This window comes from Dromiciops gliroides, chromosome 4 (genome assembly GCF_019393635.1).
Source record: "Dromiciops gliroides isolate mDroGli1 chromosome 4, mDroGli1.pri, whole genome shotgun sequence".
NCBI lineage: Eukaryota > Metazoa > Chordata > Mammalia > Microbiotheria > Microbiotheriidae > Dromiciops > Dromiciops gliroides.
In genome coordinates, this window is record NC_057864.1 from 219,616,198 (window position 1) to 219,635,852 (window position 19,655).

Sequence of the window (19,655 nt, forward strand, 5' to 3'; positions counted from 1 at the left end):
TGCTGTTATTCATTATGGTACCTATCTTGGCATATATAAGAAAGTAGTGTTCTCTCTTCTTTCTCCAACTTAAAGACCTTTTGATAAGATTTATAAGGCTAGAGAAATAGACATTTTTACATGCCTTGTTAGGCTCATAGTTGGGAAGAGTGCACCTATCATTCTGTGCTCCAAAAGTCAAGTTGCTACCTATACAGCTTGACAGAAGCTGTAGAACTCTGGGATGCAGGGAGTCAGAGCTACCTTTCTTCCAGAAGAGGTTCTTAACCTTTTTTGGGACATGACTCCCTGTGGCTAGAGACACCTATGTAACCCTTCTCAGCACAATGTTGTTAAAATGCATAAAACATACAGGATTACATTGAAAAACAACTGAAATACAATGATCAAAGTGGGGGGATTTTTTATTTTCTTTTTTAAAGTTTAGAGTCAGGGCAGCTAGGTGGCGCAGTAGATAGAGCACTGGCCCTGAATTCAGGAGGACCCGAGTTCAAATCCAGCCTCAGACCCGTGATTCTTACTAGTTGTGTGACCCTGGGCAAGTCACTTAACCCCAATTGCCTTACCAAAACCAAACAAAAACAAAAAAAGTTTAGAGTCAAGGTTAAGAGTTCCTGATCTGGAAGAAAGATACAACCTAAAGATAGAAAAAGGCAATGCACTAAGATGAAGAGAGCACCATCCTCCCACTACCAACACACAAAGAAACCTTAAGTATCCTACATCTTTCATCAGGCTCTGCCAATTCTCCATGAAGCCCCCAAATTCCAAAGGCCAAAAGGGAGAGCAAAAGAAGCCAAGAGACCTGTGCTGCCACCTAGTGGCTCACAGTCAAATATAGCAATCTCTCGATGTGACAAAAACTAAATAGTGATTTCTTGCTCTAAGTATCCCAGGATCGGTCACTCGATACATCACCTGGGTGACTGGCCTTTATATGTAAAATTAGATTAAGTGACCGCTATAGTTCCTGGCATTCTAAATGTCCTAAAGGCAGTTATTTTTTCTACAGAAGCAGGGCTTATGGGGTTCTCTCCCCACTCTTTGGGGATACTGCTCTGAGTTTTTCAGATTCAGAGGATGTGTCATAGGGAACTCAATCAGATGTAGCCAAGGTAGCAGAGTTAAGAGACTCTAAGCAGGGAGTCTACTAATTTACCCAGTTGTCAGCAACCTCTTTAAGTCCAAAAGTGCCTGAGGTCAAGCTCTGATTGTTCAGTGACAAGCCTGGGCATCCACAGGAACAAAGAGAAAATGGGAGATGGAGAAAGAAGGAAACAGAAGAGGGCTATCTGGTGACAAGCTGGAAAAGTGGCAACCAACAAATATGTTGGGTACTCCTCAGTGACAGCATGAAACTGATTCATCTAAGACAAAAGACCAAATGAAGAACAAAGGGCACGGAGGTGAGAGAAGGTGAGAGATAAGAAGAAAAGCAGCAGATGAAGGTCTAAACAGACTTTCAAAGAGGAAAAGACTAGAAAAAAAAAAGTAATCAAATGGACTTCCCATAGACGTATCTGCTCCATGGCAAACAATATCAGGCTAGAAGACAGATTGAGACAATGTAGAAAGAGCTATGATTGGCCTGGCCTCTTATCAATTTGAACCTAACAGCCTCTAGTCAGAGCAGAGGTGGCTGCCAAGGGAGGCAGATAACTTTAGCCCAAGTTCATCACAGGAAAGGAAATAAGGTTTTTTTGTTTTTGTTTTTGGTGAGGCAATTGGGGTTAAGTGACTTGCCCAGGGTCACACAGCCAGTAAATGTTAAGTGTCTGAGGCTGGGTTTGAACTCAGGTCTTCCTGACTCCAGGGCTAGTGCTCTATCCACTGTGCCACCTAGCTGCCCCAGGAAATAAGTTTTGTTTGGTTTTTTTGGCAGGGCAATGAGGGTTAAGTGACTTGCCCAGGGTCACACAGCTGGTGAGTGTCAAGTGTCTGAGGCTGGATTTGAACTCAGGTCCTCCTAAATCCAGGGTCAGTGCTTTATCCACTGCACCACCTAGCTGCCCTAGGAAATAAGTTTTTTAAAAAATCTTTGGAGTCCTTAAAATATCTTGACCATGTCACAAGACTGGAAGAGATCTAGGGCTGTATTTCTGCTAGGCCAGCCTAAGATCTTAATCATGACTGATGGGATTAGAGAAAATTGCTCCACCTTCCTCCCCATGCCCTTAGACCTACAGAAACAATGGGCACTCACCAAGTTTCCACAGTGAAACCAAGACTCATCTTAATGTGAGGCCTTCAGAAATCACTAGGCCCAGAGCATTCACCCCTCAGGGATAGCACCATTGTGTGAGAACCAGGGCGCACCTGCCCCTAGCAAACATGTGGCTTAGCTTGGCCTCTGGAAGTCATCACTATTCATAAAACCGCCTATAAGTCATGTCAATCAATGCTACCAGCCAATTAGCTTGGAGCTGTGTGTGGGGACCGCCCCCCCTTACTGTCCTGCTGGGAGCTTCCCCTCGGAAGGGGGAGCTTTCCTTTTGGTTGATGGGACTGCTGGCGGTGGCAAAAAAAAATTTGGGAGAAGGAGGGAGGCCAGGCTGAATTCATCTCTCCTCTAAGGTAGCTAGGCTTTTTCTTTCTGAACTCCACGTGTTCTTTCTCTCTCTTTTGCTAACTTCTAATATACTTTAATAAATACTTAATTCCCAAAGACTGGTGCTATAAGCTTCTACTTTAAGGTGACCACACATTAGATTTTAGTCATAACAGTTAGATTTTAACCAAAACAATTGTAGCATCTCATGTTAGGCCTTATGCCTCCCTTACCTAAAATCTTCCAGCTGTAATTTAAGTTCATTTCCTCAGTTATTCAGACTGCAGGGAAGAAAAATGGTTCCTACCTTCAATATAAGGATGAAGCTTCAGTCTCCCTCTCTATTTTTCCTCAACTAAGTATTTCTAATTCCTGTAACTATTACTTTGAAACTCTTCAGCATAAAGAGAAGGATCAGGACAAAATAAGGTTTTCAAATCACCCCAGAGTAAAAAATGTTCAACCTCAAGGAGTTGATTTAAAAAAATAGAAGTAGTTACATGTGTCTCAGTTCCAATGCTGCTACCAAGGCCTATGTGGGCCTCCAACAGCTTCCTGCCCACACCTATGCCCTAGGTCCCCTAGTGCCCTTTGCCTCAATACCTTCGAACTTACATCCTTGAATGAAGCCAGCCTCCCTCCACCAAAATGAGGAAAGAAATCTGGAGCCAATGAGACAGTTCTGCTTTAATGCTTAGGCACTGGGTTTTGAGTAGAGCAGGGTCAATCTGCCCCACTCTACATCAGGAACCAAGAATCCTTCCTTGGGGATAGGCTGCACCAAGAAATCCACAAAGTAGTCCTGGCCAGCTGGGGCTTCTTCTACTTCCAGGTTCACCACACGGTACATATTGGCATGGGCCAGACCCAAGAACGTGGGCTCTTCTGAGTCCAGTACCTCCTTTCTACGAGCATAGTTCCCTCCCTGATGGTATATGCGGAAGCCAGAGGCATGGGGTAGCAGGTAGGACCAGTAGAGAGTACAGCTGAGAAGAAGCTTGGTTTGAAACCTGTGTACATCTGAGTGGATACGATGCCAGCAGGTGTGGGAGGCAGTAAGGTCCCGGACCTGGTACAAAGGTGTCATCAGGCTGTTTGCATCCACTACCTGCCAAGAGAAAGAAAATTCAGAATATCCCCCTAACCCCTCACTTTCATTCCCAAGATTGAAAAGAAGACCCAGTGCTATTTACAAGTTAGGCACTGGCAACTCACCCCTTCTCTCTGAGACAAGGGCTATTACCAGGAAGTTTTGTAGTTTGTCCCCAGTTTTAGAGCAATATCATGCCTCTTTCTTGCAAGTTGAACATAAGCCCCTAATGGATTGAGCCCCCAGGACCCCAAGCTTCCTTTCCACAAGCCTCAGAGCAGGAATCTTCATACTTAGGACTCCTCACCTGGATTTCTCCAAGACGACAAATAAAGTTTTCTTCCTCCTGGCTGCCCAAGGGGCGTGTGAAACTAACAAAGATGTCTTGTAAAAAGCAGTTCTGAAGAGTCACTTCATAGCAGCTGTGGAAAGAGGAGAGAAAGCCATGAAGACAAAGGAAGAAGGAAGCACTTCTATGCTGACTAGAATCCCCTGCTACTTCACTGAGTCACTAAACTCCAGCTCAATTGCTTATGCTGCTGTTTTACCATGACCCAGTCTACAGTAGCTGTGGAAGATGGGGGATTGGGGGCAATGGGACAAAGGCCCAGATCCAGGGCCTAGGACTCCAGAGGTAAGTTAATTTCACATGTAATGGACCAGGACCTATACTTTGCAGTGGCCTAGAAACCTGCTGGGCAGGGCTGTTCCAATAGGATTGAACGGCTAAGCCTAGGAGTTTCCCCAACACCCTCAAGTCCTGGAAATCCTCAGCTTACAGATCCTTACTCCCACTCACCTCTAGCCCATCTTCACAGTAGGCCAGCCCCTGCACAGTGCAACACACCCTGGGGGGAGGGGGACTCACCGATGGATCCAGCCCCCGTTGAACTGCTGGTTGCATCTACCAACCCACTTGAGCAGCCTGGCCGGGGGCACGTGGAGAGGTCGGGGAGTATGCCTATTGCTTGGCCCTGCTAAGGAGACAAATCAGGGGAAAACTGAGGCTCAATTCTACTTTTCCAGCCAGATCTCCAAATCCAAGGAGAAGGAAACCAGGAAGAAACCAGCAAGGGAGCCATTCTTGAAGAAGCTGTCCCACTAGGGGCATCCAATCTCCTTTCAATAAAACTGAGCTTTGAGGAAGATAATCACTCAATGACAGGGCTCCCACCTTCTCGTCTACTCTATGCCACATTATCTGCTCTCTTCCAAGTCAACACCCAGCTGGAGGTACAGCTTCTTGAGCTTAAAGATGAATAAAGTCCTGAATTGTTGGGATTAAGCGAAAAAGGGAAGTGGAAAAAGAAAGGAAGTAGAAGGGAATTCCTCCTCTAATCTACTTCTGATATGATCATTCTGGGACAAGTCCCTACCTCCAGACTCTACTAAGAACTCTACTACTGCCTGAAGGAAGGAAATAGATGCAGACAATTTAGCCGAAACCTTAATACCCACGGCCAGGGCCCCTGCTGGGCTCCTGCCAACAGAGAAAGCTACAACATTGTTCCCTTTCCTTCTACCCTGTTGGTCGTCCAGGTCCTTTCAGACTTTTGCTTCCAGAGATGACCACAGAAGCCAGAGTAAGAAGCCCAGAGGGAAGGGAAGTCATTAGGAGGAAGAAGTTTGGTGAATGCTAGAGGGAGACCTGGCCCAGTACCTCACCATGTAAAGCTGAGATGCCCCCAATGTTACATCTTCCAACATCCAGGGTGGACAGTTCCAATGCAACAGTGATATCAGGACGCTCTTCCAGTTTGTATATCAGGGACAGATAAATCTTTGGTGGTGCTGGGACCTTCAGAGAAAAAAGCCTGGAAGAAAAAAATGATGCAATGAAAGGCCTTAGAAAAACTCTAAGATACTAAGCTCAAGTCCCTTGAGCCACAAAGATAATGGAATACTAGAAACCCCAGGATCTGCACCTCTCCCTCCCAGGATCTAGCTGTTTGGTGAGTGATAGCCACTCTACTAGTTCTAGCTACAAGCAGGACTTTGGAAAGTCACAAGGAACACCAGAGCTTCCTCAAACCAGGGCACAACACGTGCTGAAAACCTCTGCCCGCCCTGGCCCTCCAGCCCTTTGCCCTACTGGTTAGGCCAGCTCGACAGCCAGCACAGAGAGCCTGGGGGTCCCCAATCCCCAGCCATTCACCTACCTCACAGACACCTTCGCTGTGCTGGAAGGAATCGTCCCATGAACAAGCACAGAGCTTCCTCCATTCCAGGCATCCATCAAGCAGCTGTGAATCCTCACCTTGCCAGACTCACTTTCTTGTTTGTGGTTGCCATAGAGAGGCTGGATTTCCTGAGCACTCAGGTGGTACCAGGGTCCTATTGTCTCCTCCTAAAAGGGAAAACCAGAGGCAAGGAGAGCATTCTGTGACGTCAAGCAGGACAAAGTGGACAGCAGGAGGGGACGGGGATCAGACAAAGTTGGATAGCAATTCTATTCAGATCACATATCCTAGTTCCACCAAATAAACCTCCCCTCCATCTCTCACAAATTTGTGGAAATCAGAAGACAAAAGGGAGATTGTTTCCCCTTGCAAAAATGTAACATAAGTTATGAGTAATACAAGGGGAAGGCTCATTGGCTGGAGTATAAGGCAGGAAGGGGGGGTATATCTGACAAAAGGTGTTATGTACAGACAAAAATCATCAATTCATTTTTTTAATCCATTACAAGCAGGAAACTCTTGTTCTACCCTCAACCCAGCAGGACTGCAAGGGAACAAGAGAACCACAAATACTCCACACACCTGTCCATAGGAGAATCTCCGTGTTCCCAAGCCCAGACAGAATGAGGTGACAAAGGGTAGGGAACAAATGCTGTGAGTGGGCAGATATTGCTCCAGCAAACTCCAGAACCTACACAGAGACATGTGGGTGCAGGAAGAACTCAAGAAATGTAATAAAGAGGAGCCTCAGTATAACCTCAATCTCAACCATTCTATCTTATAGCTTTCTCCAACCCCATTCAAGACAAACATACTTGCCTTGAAATATCTTTAATAAAAGTCTGCTATATTCAGTCTATATAAGAAATTGACACATATAAAAGAACAAGGGCATTGTCCGATATAAAAATACCCCAAGAACAGGAATAGTTTTCAAAAGAAGAAATGCAAATTGCCAACAATCATATGTAAGGTTTTTTCAGATCATTAATACTAAGAAATTTACACTAAACCTATGAGGTTTTACCTCACACCTATACAATTGACAAAAATGATAAAAAAAAAAACCAGAAATAATCAAAATTAGAGGGAATATGGGCCAACAGACACATTAATACACTGCTGCTAAAGCTATGATTTGGACCAATCATTCTGGAAAACAATTTGCAATTAAGCAAGAAAAGTCACTAAGCTGTTCAAAGCACTCTGGCTCAGTAATCTCATGAGTGAGCATATATCCAAGGAATCAATGATATCAACAAAGGTTTTATATGTACATATATATTTATATATGTGTGTGTACATACATCTAAACAAAACAAAATATTTATAACACTCTGTGTGATAGCAAAATATAATTTCACACTTCCTCAACCACCTAGCATAGCAGCTTCATGCACCAGAAATGCCAGTGTGAAGGAAGTGGCCCCTCAGTTCCTCACTGCTTTTCCACCTATTTCTAAGGACATTCCTACCTGGGGGCAGCCAAGCTGTTTGATTTGACCAGAAAAAAATAATCTGAGGTCCCTTCCTCTGACCCGCTGATCTACTACTAGAAGCCCCAAGTAGGACTGAGAGCTCACCTGTCCTGGTTCTGAAAGAAGTTCTCATTGTCCAAACACTCGTACACCCAGCCAGGAGCAAAGAGAGCGGCTGAGAGCCCGTACTTCCGAATCAGATCCAGTGACTGCAAAAGGACGGAAGGCAGAGAGAAGCACTGATCACATAAAAGCCCAAACAGTCCATCCACTGTCTTCTCAGAGGCATCCCAGTAGGAAGCACTGGGTCTCTAATTACTCATCAAACATGGGCCGCGCAGTCCCCTATTTTCCATCAACTTGTTCAGAAATGTTCGCCCATTGTTCCCTGAGGGCAGGTACTGTTCACTTTTATCTCTGTATCTCCCACACCTAACACAATCCCTGGCACATAGCCAGCACTCATAGACAGCTATTGCTGAGATTCATGCAGAATCCTATCTGAGCATTCTGTAGTTTCACGGATTGGCCAGAAGAGGGCACTACAGGGTGGCAGAAAGACAGAAGGACCATCCAAAGTGTAAAGGAATGCAGGAAACCTCACACCTCATTACATTGTCAGAATAACTGGGCATGAGAAGAATGTTCAGTGATTTCATTAATTTATTCATTTAAAGCTTAATTAATGACTGAGGACCTCCCTATAGAAACAGAAAAGGGACAGGATTGACAGCTCAAGAGACTGAGTGATCATCTATTATCCTCTCAAAAGGGGCATCAACCCTCCAATCTCCCCTTTCCTTTTGGCTGCCATAAGGTGAATTGCCAGAAACTCATACCCAACCCATCATCTCCCCAAACCAAATGCCCCCAGTATATAAAAATATTGCCGGTATTCCCCAAGGCTGCTCAGCTGTCTCGAAAAGGCACTGAAAGAAGGGAAGAGCTGGTCAGAATGGACAGGACTGAGGGTCCAGGCTACTGTCAAATGTACAAGAATTTATCGTGGGATCACAGATTTCAAGCTAGAAGAGACCTCATTTAGTCCAACTCCATCATTTTACAGATGAGGAAACTGAGGCCCAGAGAAGTTAATAGACTTCCCTAATAAGGGGCAGAGGGAGAATCTGAACTTGAGACCTCCAACTCCAAACCCAGCACTGTGTCCAGCACTGCTTCTCAATGGTCTGACAGTCAGACAGAATAGAACTGAAAGAGGCCCCAGAGATTGTCTAATCCATTGCCACCCCTGCCCCCAGCTTCCCTACCAGCCTTCTTTTGCTCAGAGAGGTGGAGGGACATGCCCAAAGTCTGTGTCTGGAATACAGGTCCCCAGACTCCTGGTTGTCCAGGCCTGGGATGAGCCCAGTCATAGTGGTCAATGGTCTCTAAGTCTTAATTTCTCTACCAATCCTAAGAAGAATAACAGACACCTACCTCCTTCAAGGTGAAGAAAAAGGTGAGAGACCAATTTAAAGAACCCCCTCAAATGGTGACAAAGCCTCCTCCATCTCCCCAGTCTACTTACCTTGTTTGTGTCAAATCCACCTCCCACGACATTTCCCCGGGCAAATATGTCCACTCCTATATACACATCTTCCTTGCGCACCCCAGAGTATGCCATACGCTTCAGGTGATCCTCATTCCAGTTGTAATTGGTAAAGATGCCATCACAGGACTCAAAGAACACACTGGGAAGCAGCAAGAGACACAAAGTTGGGGAAGGATAAGCCAGGCAGCCCTGCCCTCAGGCTTGACCGGGCCCTCTTGTTCACAAAGGCTCCCTTCCTTCCTGAAGTGGGGACTCCCTGAGAACCCACCTGGCCTTTGCAGCCAAAAGGATGGTCTCTTACAGAGTGTAAGCTGCCAAAGGGCAGGAACTGTGCCTGCCAATCAGTCTCCACAGAATTCTAAGTGCAGGGCCACAAGCAGCGAGACCTTTTGATAACGATGTATCTGCGCCTTCTCACCCAAAGTGGCCACAAATCCAAACTACTCACGATTCAAAGCCACCGCTGAGTTTCAAAACACACACACACACACACACACACACACACTCAGTCTCTCTCTCTTACCCACCCCCCCACCCTGGTGAATGGCCCAAAGTTTTTTTTAAGCAGTTCATGCTCCCCACAGGAATGCAAAGCATGAGTATCCTTTACAACCAACCCACAACACATTTTAATTGGCCTGTGCAAATAGTTGTGCTTAAGGGTAAGGCAAATTAAGAAATGCCTCACTTCCCTCTAAGGTAGGTAGAATTCTTTTGAGTGGGAAGACTGAATGTCAGTTAATTAGGCCTGGAAAGGCAAGGATGAAGACCGGATCCTTCTCAGAGCTGCTTGGTTAATCTGGCAACAACCTTTGATTCATAACATTAGCTATCCTTATTGGGTTGCAAATGGAATCTATTCCAGTCTCTTTTCACTCTTCTGCCCATGTTCAAGAGACAAGGAAAACAGAGACTAAGGTGCCATTGTTAATTCAGCTCACCTATTATTTCCGTTCAATTCATTTTGCCACAGTAGCTTCCCATCCTTCACTACACTGTCATACCAAATCACCAATCCACCGGGTACTTGTTGGTGCAATTGGTCAGTCAGGTATCGAAGGAAGGAAGGAGTATTCCCTACTGCAGCCATCTGTGAGAAAGGGGAGAGAAGATTTGACATGGTCAGAGTTGAGTGGGGTTTAGAAAGCATAAAGGGCTCTAAGTGAGCAAACTCTTTTCTCAGGACAGGAAAAAAATTACTGGTATGAGCTAAGCTGCCTAAACTCTGGCCATCATCCCTAGCTCCGTCACCTGCTCTCCCCCACTCTCAACCACCACCAAATTTTATATTCTGCCCTTGGGGCACTGGTCTCTGACAGGTGACCTTGTCTTCCTCACACCCAGGGTCCCAAAGTACTTCAAGGCCAAATGGACACCATGCCACCACCAAGTCTCTCTCCTCTCCTTATGTCTATCGCCTCTCCTACCTTTTCCAGCTCCCCTTTCTATGGTCTCTTCCCCATTAGCACATAAGCTCCTTGAGGGGAGGCACTGCCTTGCTAACTTGTTTTTGTCTCCTTAGCATTTAGCATGAAGGCTGGCACATAGTAAGCGCTCTGTAATAAATGCTCTGTCTGTCTACCTATCTGGTAGAAAATAACACACAAGACGATGGGTAATAAAGGGCAGAAACACATAATATAGAAAAGCAAAAAGCTGCTAATGCCTGGAGCCCCCTCAGAGTAATGTGGCTGATACATAACGCTGCTAAAGCAGGGATGAAGGAGGGTGGCACACTGTCAGGGTAACCCCATAAAAGGGGAGAGGAGGCCCCCAATCCAATCCAAGCATGACAGAGGTAGGGAGCAAATGTCCCACATAACTCAGGCCTAGGGTCACAAGAGCTCAGCCAGCCATGGTCACTGGAGACACATAAGGAAAACACACCATTCCCTTCCATCAGAGAACATCCTAGGGCTGAGGTGCCTCTGTCTGAGGAGGAGGAGGAGAAGCTGCTACAGTATTCTATCACAAAGAGTGGAGAAGAGAGTCAGGGAAGGGGAAAAGGTTAAGAGACAGAGGTAAGGGCAGCACTGGCCCTGGATTCAGGAGGATCTGAGTTTAAATCTGGCCTCAGACACTTGACACTTACTAGTTGTGTGACCCTAGGCAAGTCACTTAACCCTCATTGCCCTGAAAAAAAAAAAGAAAGAAAGAAAAGAAAAGAAAAAGAAAAAAAGGGGGGGGAAGAGAGACAGAGGTAAATGGGAAAGCCCTGAGGGGAGAAGTGAACTACAGTAGGGTGGAAGGGTGGCTGAGGGGAAAGAGGACCACACTCACGCTCAGTGTGTTCTCGATGTTGATTAGCCAGCCATCAAAGCGAAAAAACTGTGCAATGCGGACAAGCTGATCCGCCACCTTCTTGTAAGAGGATGGGTCTCCAGATAAGAATTTCTCACAGAGCCGCCCACCTTCTGTCCACTCTGTGATGAAGGTCCCTAGAAGACAGTCCAGAAAGGGCAGCCTCTTTGATGATGTGCCGGTGAGATGGAAACACCAGATTTGATACTTCAAAAGTGAATCAAAAGGTCCGCAGTGGCTCTGCTAATGAGTTCTGACTGGGTAATGATGGCAGACATTTATATTTTTATTTACTGGGCTCCATATTGCGCAAACTCTTGTCCCAGGATAAGTAGAAGTCTACTGGGAAAGAGCTACGCTGCCTATACGCTAGCCATCTTCCTCACCTCTTCTATCTCCCCTTGAACCAAATCTTATAGTCTGCCCTTGGGGCACTAGTCTCTTACAAACAAGCTTTCACTTTGTCTTGCCCAAAGCTAGCCCCCCATGCTACTTCCAGGCCACGTCCACACCATGTTGTCACCATGCATACCACCCAGAATCCCAACCTTTCCTGGTCTCTTTCATGTGCTATCTTCTCTTCCCTTCCCTAACAGAATGTAACTTTTGGGGGGGGGCGCGGTAGGGGGGTGTCTCAGGGGAGTAAGGTTTAAGTGACTTGCCCAGGATCACACAGCTAGTAAGTGTCAAGTGTCTGATGTCGAATTTGAACTCAGGTCTTCCTGAATTCAGGGCCAGTGCTTTATCCACTGCACCACCTAGCTGTCTCTGAATGTACCTTTCTTGAGGAAAGGGGTTACTGTTCTGTTTTTGTCTACATATTCCCAATGTCTAAAACAGAGTCTTACGTGGTGTTTAATAAATGCTTGATTGATTAAAGTTTGTAAAAATACTTTAGCTGTTTTCCTATTTGATCCCGACAACAGCCCTATGAAGGTTGTTATAATGATTACTGTAACCATTTCATAGGTACGGAAACTGAGGCTCAAAGAGGTAAAGATAAAGTATTGCCCATGTCCATGTAGCTAAAGAAACATTGGAAGCAAGTCTCTCCTGATTCCAAGGCCAGTGCTCTTCCCTCTATGCCATGCCACTTTCTCTAGTGGTAATGGTAGTTCATATTGATATAAAATTTTATGGTTTTACAAAATATTTTATTTACATGATCTCATTTGATCCTCACAGAAATCCAAGCAGGTGGGTATTAGTATATCCATTTAACAAATGAGAAAACTGAGGCATGGACATATGAAGGGACTTGCCTAAGGACCCAGGGCTAATAATGGTGGGAGTTAGGGAAGCTTCAAAACTAGGTTCCTAACTTCAAAACTCACATTCTTCCTGCTACACCACAGCTAAGGAGGCACTGTGGAAAGAACATCTGGGTTCTAATCTTGGATTGGCGTGCCACCTGTGTAACATTCTTCCTGCGTGACACATGGGCAGGTCATTTAAACTTTGCGCCTATTTCCTAATCTGTGAAATGAAGGGGCTGGACTTTAAAATCCCTTCCAGCTCTATAAACCAGAGAGCCAACTGATTTGTCCACACTTCCAGTCCACAACAACTGGCTCGATCTTCTCCTGTTCCACATTCCTCTGACCAGCTACTATGTATGCTGTCTTTCATAACCAAAGCCTGATTCAGCCAGCCATCACTCTTACCCAGCACAGAGACCCCGTGCTTGTGGGCGGCATTGGTCCAGCCCACTGGAGGGATGGTGACTGTGTAATGGCTGAAGTACACAAAGATGTCAATGCATTGCCAGTGGTAGAAGACATAAGGAGACTCTGTCATTGATCCTTGAATGAACCTAGGTAAAGGAATGGGATGAAGTCAAAACACAGGACCCAAAATGTGAAACTCGATTCAATCCGACAAGCAATTATTATGTACCAACTATGCACTAGGCATTGGTGGATAAAAAGACAAAACCAAAGCAGACCCTGCCCTCAGAAAGCCTATGTTCTGTTGGAGGAAAAAGAACATGTCCATAGGAAATGAAATACAAGATGGAAAGTAATGGAAATACATGGAAAGTAATTTCTAAGGAGGGGGCAATGGAAACTACCTGTCTCTCTTTTTTATACATTTGGGATCTGATTTATATCACAGTTGTCTGTGTATTTGCCACATTCCCTGCTCTCACCCCATCACCAGAAAGTAAACTTTATGAGAACAGGGACTTTTGTCATATTTAGCTTTATTCCTCCTTTGGTAGGTAGGTAATGCGGTGTACTGCACACAGCAAGTCCTGAGAAAATGTTTGCCATGAAAGTACCCAGGAGTATACTTACCACGTGACACTCAGAAAAACAACTATAAGATACTCTTTACAGAAATAAAGGAAGACAAATAATTGTTGATATATTATTTGTTCATAATTGGACTGTGCCAATATAATAAACGATGATACTACCTAAGTTAATTTAGTGCCACAACAATCAAATTACTAGGGGGTTACTTTAGAACTAAAAATAATAATAATGCAATTCAACTGGAGGAACAAAAGGTCAAGAATATCAAGGAAAATAATGGAAAAAAAGCAGGGGTGAAGGGGGTCTAGTAGAAGCTAGATCTTCAACTATACCAAGCAGTAATCGTCCAAACTATTTGATGTTGGCTAAAAAATAGAAAAGTTAGAAAAGTTGATCCGAGGAATAGACTAAATAAACAAGATACAAAAGCAGATGAACATAGCAGCAAAGTATTTAAAACCCAACAATTTCAACTATTGGGATAAAGGTTCACTATCTGACAAAAACTTCTGAGAAAACGGGAAAACAGCCTAGCAGAAACTAGGTTAATACTAATATTACATATATACCACAATGATTTCCAAATGGATATATGATCTAAATATAAAAGGTCACAAAATAAAAAAGCTAGAAGAGAAGAAGATACCTTTCACAACTAAGGATAGGGAAAAGATTTTATTGCTAAACAAAAGACAGAATTGATTACAAACAGGTAAAATCAACAATTTTGATTAACTAAAATTTAAAAACTTCTGCTGAAACAAAACCAATGCAGTTAGAATTTAAAGGGAAATCTTTAGAGCAGATTTCTCTGATATAGACCTGAAATCCAAGATATATAGAATCTTAGAAAATATAGGAATAGTCTTGTCTCTGACTGTGTGACCCTGGGCCAGTCACTTAACTTCTCAGCAACTGTCCAAGATTATAAATTGCAGAGAAGGTGCCAAGGGAGTTTCCTCACCAGGGTGTTTCCTATGCCAATGATATCCAAGGGCCAGTATCTTTTCTCTATATAAGAATAAGAGCCATTCCCCAAAAGACAATTGGATAAGTGTGAGTTTTCAAAAGAAAAAATGCAAGCAACCAGCAACAACAACAACAACAGAAGCTCCATATCACTAATAATAAGAGAAAAAACAAACTAAAACAACCCTGATATTTCACAAACTGGCAAAAATGACAAAAGAGGAAAATAACAATTGCTATAAGAGCTCTGAGAGGACAGATTTACTAATGTACCTTTGGTAGAACTGTTAATTGATCCAATCATTCTAGAAAGCAATTTGTAACAATACTCAAAAATCACTACACTCTTTGACTCAGCAATAATACTACTAGGCACATATCCCAAAGAAATCAAAGAAAAATGGAAAGGATCCATATATACAAAAATACTTTTTCTCATAGCAAAGAATTGGAAACAAAGTGGGTATCCATCATTTTAGGGTCTATGAATCTAGTGGAGTATTATTATGAACGACAAATTCAGAGTAACCTGGGAGACACATATAAACTGAAGAATAAAATGAGCATGACCAGAATAACCGACCACAATAATGTAAAAGAAAAAAAAACTCTGAAAAACATTAGAACTCTGTTCAATGCAGTTACTGATTATGATTTCAGAAGACTATTGATAAAGCATGTCTCTTGGCAGAAGCAATGAACTACAATTACAGAATAAGACAAAGATTTTTAGACAAGACAGATTTTTAGACAAAAGCAAAGCCTTGATTTGTTTTGCATGACTATACTAATTTCTTATAGGGTAGGGTAAGTTGGTGGGAAATGACAGTGATGCCAAAAAAAAGTGAGAGAAAGAAAAGCATTAATAAAATATTTATAAAATGCACAAAAGGAAAAAAAAACAAAGTCAAAAAGGAACACAAACAGGGCAATTTTTTACTTATAAAATTTAACAACACACATTTTTGAAAACTGTACAGAATAGAAGCTTTATTCATAATACTTTTTGTTCATCTTTACATACTGAAATATTTGTACTTATACATCTACAAACACACATTATTAACTTAATAAAAAAGGTAATTTTAAAAGATGTTTGTTGAACTGAATAACTGACTTCATCCATGCCCATTCTGAGTCATCCCTACTGCCAAAATAATCCCCTAGGAAGCATCTTTCTTTTGAAGTTTGACATGCAAGATCACAGGGTCCTAGGCTTAGTTCAACCCCTCATTTACAGATGAGGAAACAAAGATACAGCCAAGGAGACTTTGTGATTTGCCCCAGGTCACACAGTATGTGCCAAAGTCATCAGCTGAATTCAGTTCTTTTGACTCCAAGTCCAGTACACCCTCACTGTAGCACAATGCTTTTCATTAGTGGGAGATAACTTCCAAATTTGGAGGAACCATGACAATAGGTAAGTGGGATTCCAAAAAAGGTAGAAGACTCCATAATTCATTCAGGTAAAGTCTCCCTATGTTCTATAACATATCTTGCTTCAGTCAATAAAAGCTCGGAAACTCAAGATAAATTGTGAAGTTATGGGAAGATGGTTAATTAAATGAATCAAGAGAGAAAGCAAGCTATAGGATTATGGAATCAACAGAGAATAGCCTAAGGGGCAGTGCAGTGGATAGAGCACCCGGCCCTGGAGTCAGGAGGATCTGAGTTCAAATCTGACCTCAGACACTTAACACTTACTAGCTGTGTGACCCTGGGCAAGTCACTTAACCCCAATTGCCTCACCAAAAAACAAACAAACAACAACAACAAAACAGAGAATAGCCTAACTTACATAATATCCCGAAACTAGTTACTTATAGAGGCAGACCTAGAACCCAGGTCTTCTGACTCCTGATTCAGCACTTTATTAACTACACCTCACTGGTCTTTCAATTTGACCATTGTTTTATTGGGTGAAGGGGGAAAATTCACTCACCTGTCACCTAAATAACCGCCCTTCATGTCATGGCATAACAGAGTCCGAGGCCTCTGGCTTTGAAGTGGGGGTTGGCGTTCAGCTAGGGGTATCATAGCAATGTTAAAGGCATCATCACTACCTGGGGTCCATGCCAGAAGCTCCTCCAGTGAAGATAAGTAAAAGCTGACAGGTTCAGTGGTGACTTTGTCATAGTTTCTAACTGGACAGATGAGAGAAACATTGGGGAAAGTCACTGAAATGTTGTAACTTTGAAAGTAAAAAAGAATTTGAACAGACAAAATCTTGGGAGGAAGCTGTAGGCAGGAATTCTTAATTGTGTGTGTGTGTGTGTGTGTGTGTGTGTGTGAGGGACCCTTTTGGCAATCTAATGAAGCCTACCCAGACCCCTTCTCAGAATGTTTTTAAATGTATAAAATAAAATATGTAGAATTACAAAAGAAATCAGTTATAGTAAAATACAAATACAGTTAACAAAATATTTAAAGTTAATGGATCACAATCCCTTGCCATAAGGCCTACAAAAGTCAAACAATGTGCACGGCTTCAGACTTTCTCACCTGGCAAGGGAGTTGGCTTAAAATTGATCACCTCTCGAAAGACTGGATTCTGGCTCTCTTCCACACTTTAGTAAAGGAAAAAATACCAAGAAGCTGTTAGTACAAAATGGACTAGGATTAAAGTAAAAGAAATCTTTCTCCTTGAATTTTCTGGTCCAAACTTCCAACAAAGAAATTCAACCTATCTTTCCAGAGTTTGCACAATTGTTCGCATTATATAATACATTTCAGTATATTGGCAACCTGAATCAAACACTTGTTGATTGATTAAGAGACTTCTAGGTGGTTATATCCTTCCCCTTATCATATCATGCCATATCCTATAAAATAGACTTGCTCCAAAGACTAAGGCCAGGTTATATCAGAGAGGAAACATTGCCTTCAAAAGGCAGTGTGCTGGGGCAGCTAGGTGGCACAGTGGATAGATAAAGCACCGGCCCTGGATTCGGGAGTACCTGAGTTCAAATCCGGCCTCAGACACTTGACACTTACTAGCTGTGTGACCCTGGGCAAGTCACTTAACCCCCATTGCCCTGCACCAAAAAAAAAAAAAAAAAGGCAGTGTGCTAAAGTAATGGGGGAAGAACATTACAGAAAGGAAGATGAAAAGGGGTAGGGGAAAGCAGAGAGAGAGAGAGAGAGAAAGAGAGAGACTGGGAAGACTTAAGAGCCATTGTCACACCCAGCTCAAAATACTCTCAGATATATTCATTTTCGTCTGTCTCATTAGAAGGCTGGCTCCCTGAGGACAGAGAATGTGTCTTTTTTTCTTCGTTTCTTTCTTTCTTTTTTGTATCCCTAGTGACTAGCAAAATGCTTGGCATATTTAATAAATACTTGTTGATTGATGTATAGGCTGAAGGAAAATGAGGTGTCAATAATAACACTAATAATTCACTTCTGAATCTAGGTGACTAAAAGGATGCCGGAGCCTGGCAGTTTGGAAGAGGGGAGGAAACATAGGATGGCATATGTCACAACCCATCCATGCGTGCTTATTTTGTAAGACTCCCTTTGTCTTACGCAAAATGGGAAGGGAGCACTGGGAAAGAAGGTGACTCACCTATCTTCCAAGATGCATATGGTGGTGCTCTGGGCAGCGATTAACTATGGATTAACTATGGGAAGGGGGAAAAGATCAATTTTCTCACAGGTACATACAGAGTTACTGCTGTGAAATTCCATACTGGTTAGGTTATAAATGCCATAAGAGGTCAATGCCCAGCTCAGAAGAGAAGACTGCACAAATGGAGAGATGGGGTAAAGTAGGGGAGTGTCCAAGATTCAGGGTAGGGGTCGTTGGAGACAAACCCTAGAAATCACTACCACAGGGAGAGTGGTTTGCAATCCATTTCCCATTCCCATTTGGTTGATCACATACCCCGTGGGGTCAGGGCTGAGCCCCAACTTTCGAGACCAGTGACCTAGAAGACAAGAGCCTAACTGGGAGTGATATCCTTCACACTAGATAAACTGAGCCACAAAATGTCAAAGGTAGAAGGGACACTGAGATAAGTCCACCCCCTTCCTTTTACAGATGAGGATTCTGGAGCCCTCTTGAAGTGACTTATCCAAGGTCAAGCAGTAAGTGGAAGAGAGAACCCATCCAGTTCTCATAAAATTTAGAAATCGAAACAGACAACCTGACTCAGCAGCCTCACTTAACAGTTAAGAGCCCTGAATTTGAGGCCAAAGAGTCCTGGATTCTAGTGCTGGCTCTGCCACTAACGAACTCTGACCTTAGAACCCAGGAATTCGCCTTTTCTAAGTCAAGTTTCTCATCTGACAAAAGAAGGAAGAGAATTGGATAATCTCTAAGGTCATAGGATCCCCTCATTTGATGAATGAGGAAACTGACATTCAAAGAGGACTGACTCCCCTAAGTTTTTGTGGTTGTAGTTTTTGAATTGCAGGACCATTACGTTGTCAAAAAGAAGGAGGGGAAAGCTTGGGCAGTGTGGCCTGGCCTAGGTATGCAAGCACCGGAGCCGCAGACCCGAGAAGAGCACGGCTAGTGCCCCACTCCAGGGGCAAGAGATGAACGTCTCTTACGTCACAACATCGCGCGTTCTCGGCCTCTCCCTCCCAACCCCCACTCTGTCTCTCTACCCGCGTTCTATCCCGGCTTCCCTTTCACCTCCGCCCGAGCCTCTTCGGTGAGCGCGACTGCTTCTTCTTCGTCTCCTGCGGCGGCTCCTCCTTCTTCTCCACCGCCGGCTCCTCCTTCTTCTCTACTGCCGCCCGCAGGTGCGGGCTGCGCCGCCTCGTTGTGCCCCGGCTTGCACCCTCTGCCGACGACTCCATTGGGTCTTCCGGGAGGCGCCTGTCACAGGTCCCCAGATCTGTGAGTGGACCCCTGGACTCCCGACGCGAGTTTAGAAGTCCTGGCTCCAGCCAATGGCTACATTAGGCCCCGCCCCCTGCCGGCCCGGCTTCCAATCAGGAGCTTCCAAACACCCCAGAACACACAACCTTTAGGGAAAAGGCCGGGGTTCTGATGGGGAGGGCGCGGGGGAGGCCCTCGTCTCCTGTCGCTGACCTGCTCCTTGAACCGAGTAGATGCTCTGTGAAGAAGTGATGGATGAATGAATGAATGAGTGAGTGAATGAATGCACGAATGAATTAATGTGGGAGCGGGGTAATAAAAAAGGGTTGCGTCCTAAATAAGTTGGGATACAGGTCTTAGATCCTCATCACCCCCTCAACTTAAGAAGCCGAATGTCCACGCTGCCCAGGAAGACGCCCAAGCCAAGCTGAGTTGTGTATATTTATTGCCC

General features: G+C 43.9%; 1 protein-coding gene across 3 annotated transcripts; it reads right to left on the reverse strand.

Annotated features, from left to right (window-relative positions):
- Positions 1-3,215: 3,215 nt before the first annotated feature.
- On the reverse strand, positions 3,216-19,221 carry ENGASE (endo-beta-N-acetylglucosaminidase). 3 transcript variants are annotated; one of them, XM_043964510.1, is made up of 14 exons: positions 19,016-19,221; positions 16,879-16,943; positions 16,319-16,520; positions 12,814-12,962; positions 11,129-11,286; positions 9,790-9,938; positions 8,825-8,987; positions 7,402-7,505; positions 6,401-6,509; positions 5,798-5,985; positions 5,304-5,452; positions 4,507-4,612; positions 3,946-4,060; positions 3,216-3,656 (listed from the first exon to the last, which is right to left on the reverse strand). In XM_043964510.1, the coding sequence occupies exons 1-14, from the start codon at positions 19,180-19,182 to the stop codon at positions 3,243-3,245; spliced, it is 2,238 nt and encodes a 745-aa protein (XP_043820445.1). In that variant the 5' UTR covers positions 19,183-19,221; the 3' UTR covers positions 3,216-3,242. The 3 variants fall into 3 exon arrangements, with proteins under 3 accessions (XP_043820445.1, XP_043820444.1, XP_043820446.1); XM_043964509.1 differs by having other exon boundaries at positions 4,507-4,615; positions 19,016-19,220; XM_043964511.1 differs by lacking the exon at positions 19,016-19,221 and having other exon boundaries at positions 4,507-4,615; positions 16,440-16,520; positions 16,879-16,945.
- Between the last annotated feature and the right edge of the window lie 434 nt (positions 19,222-19,655).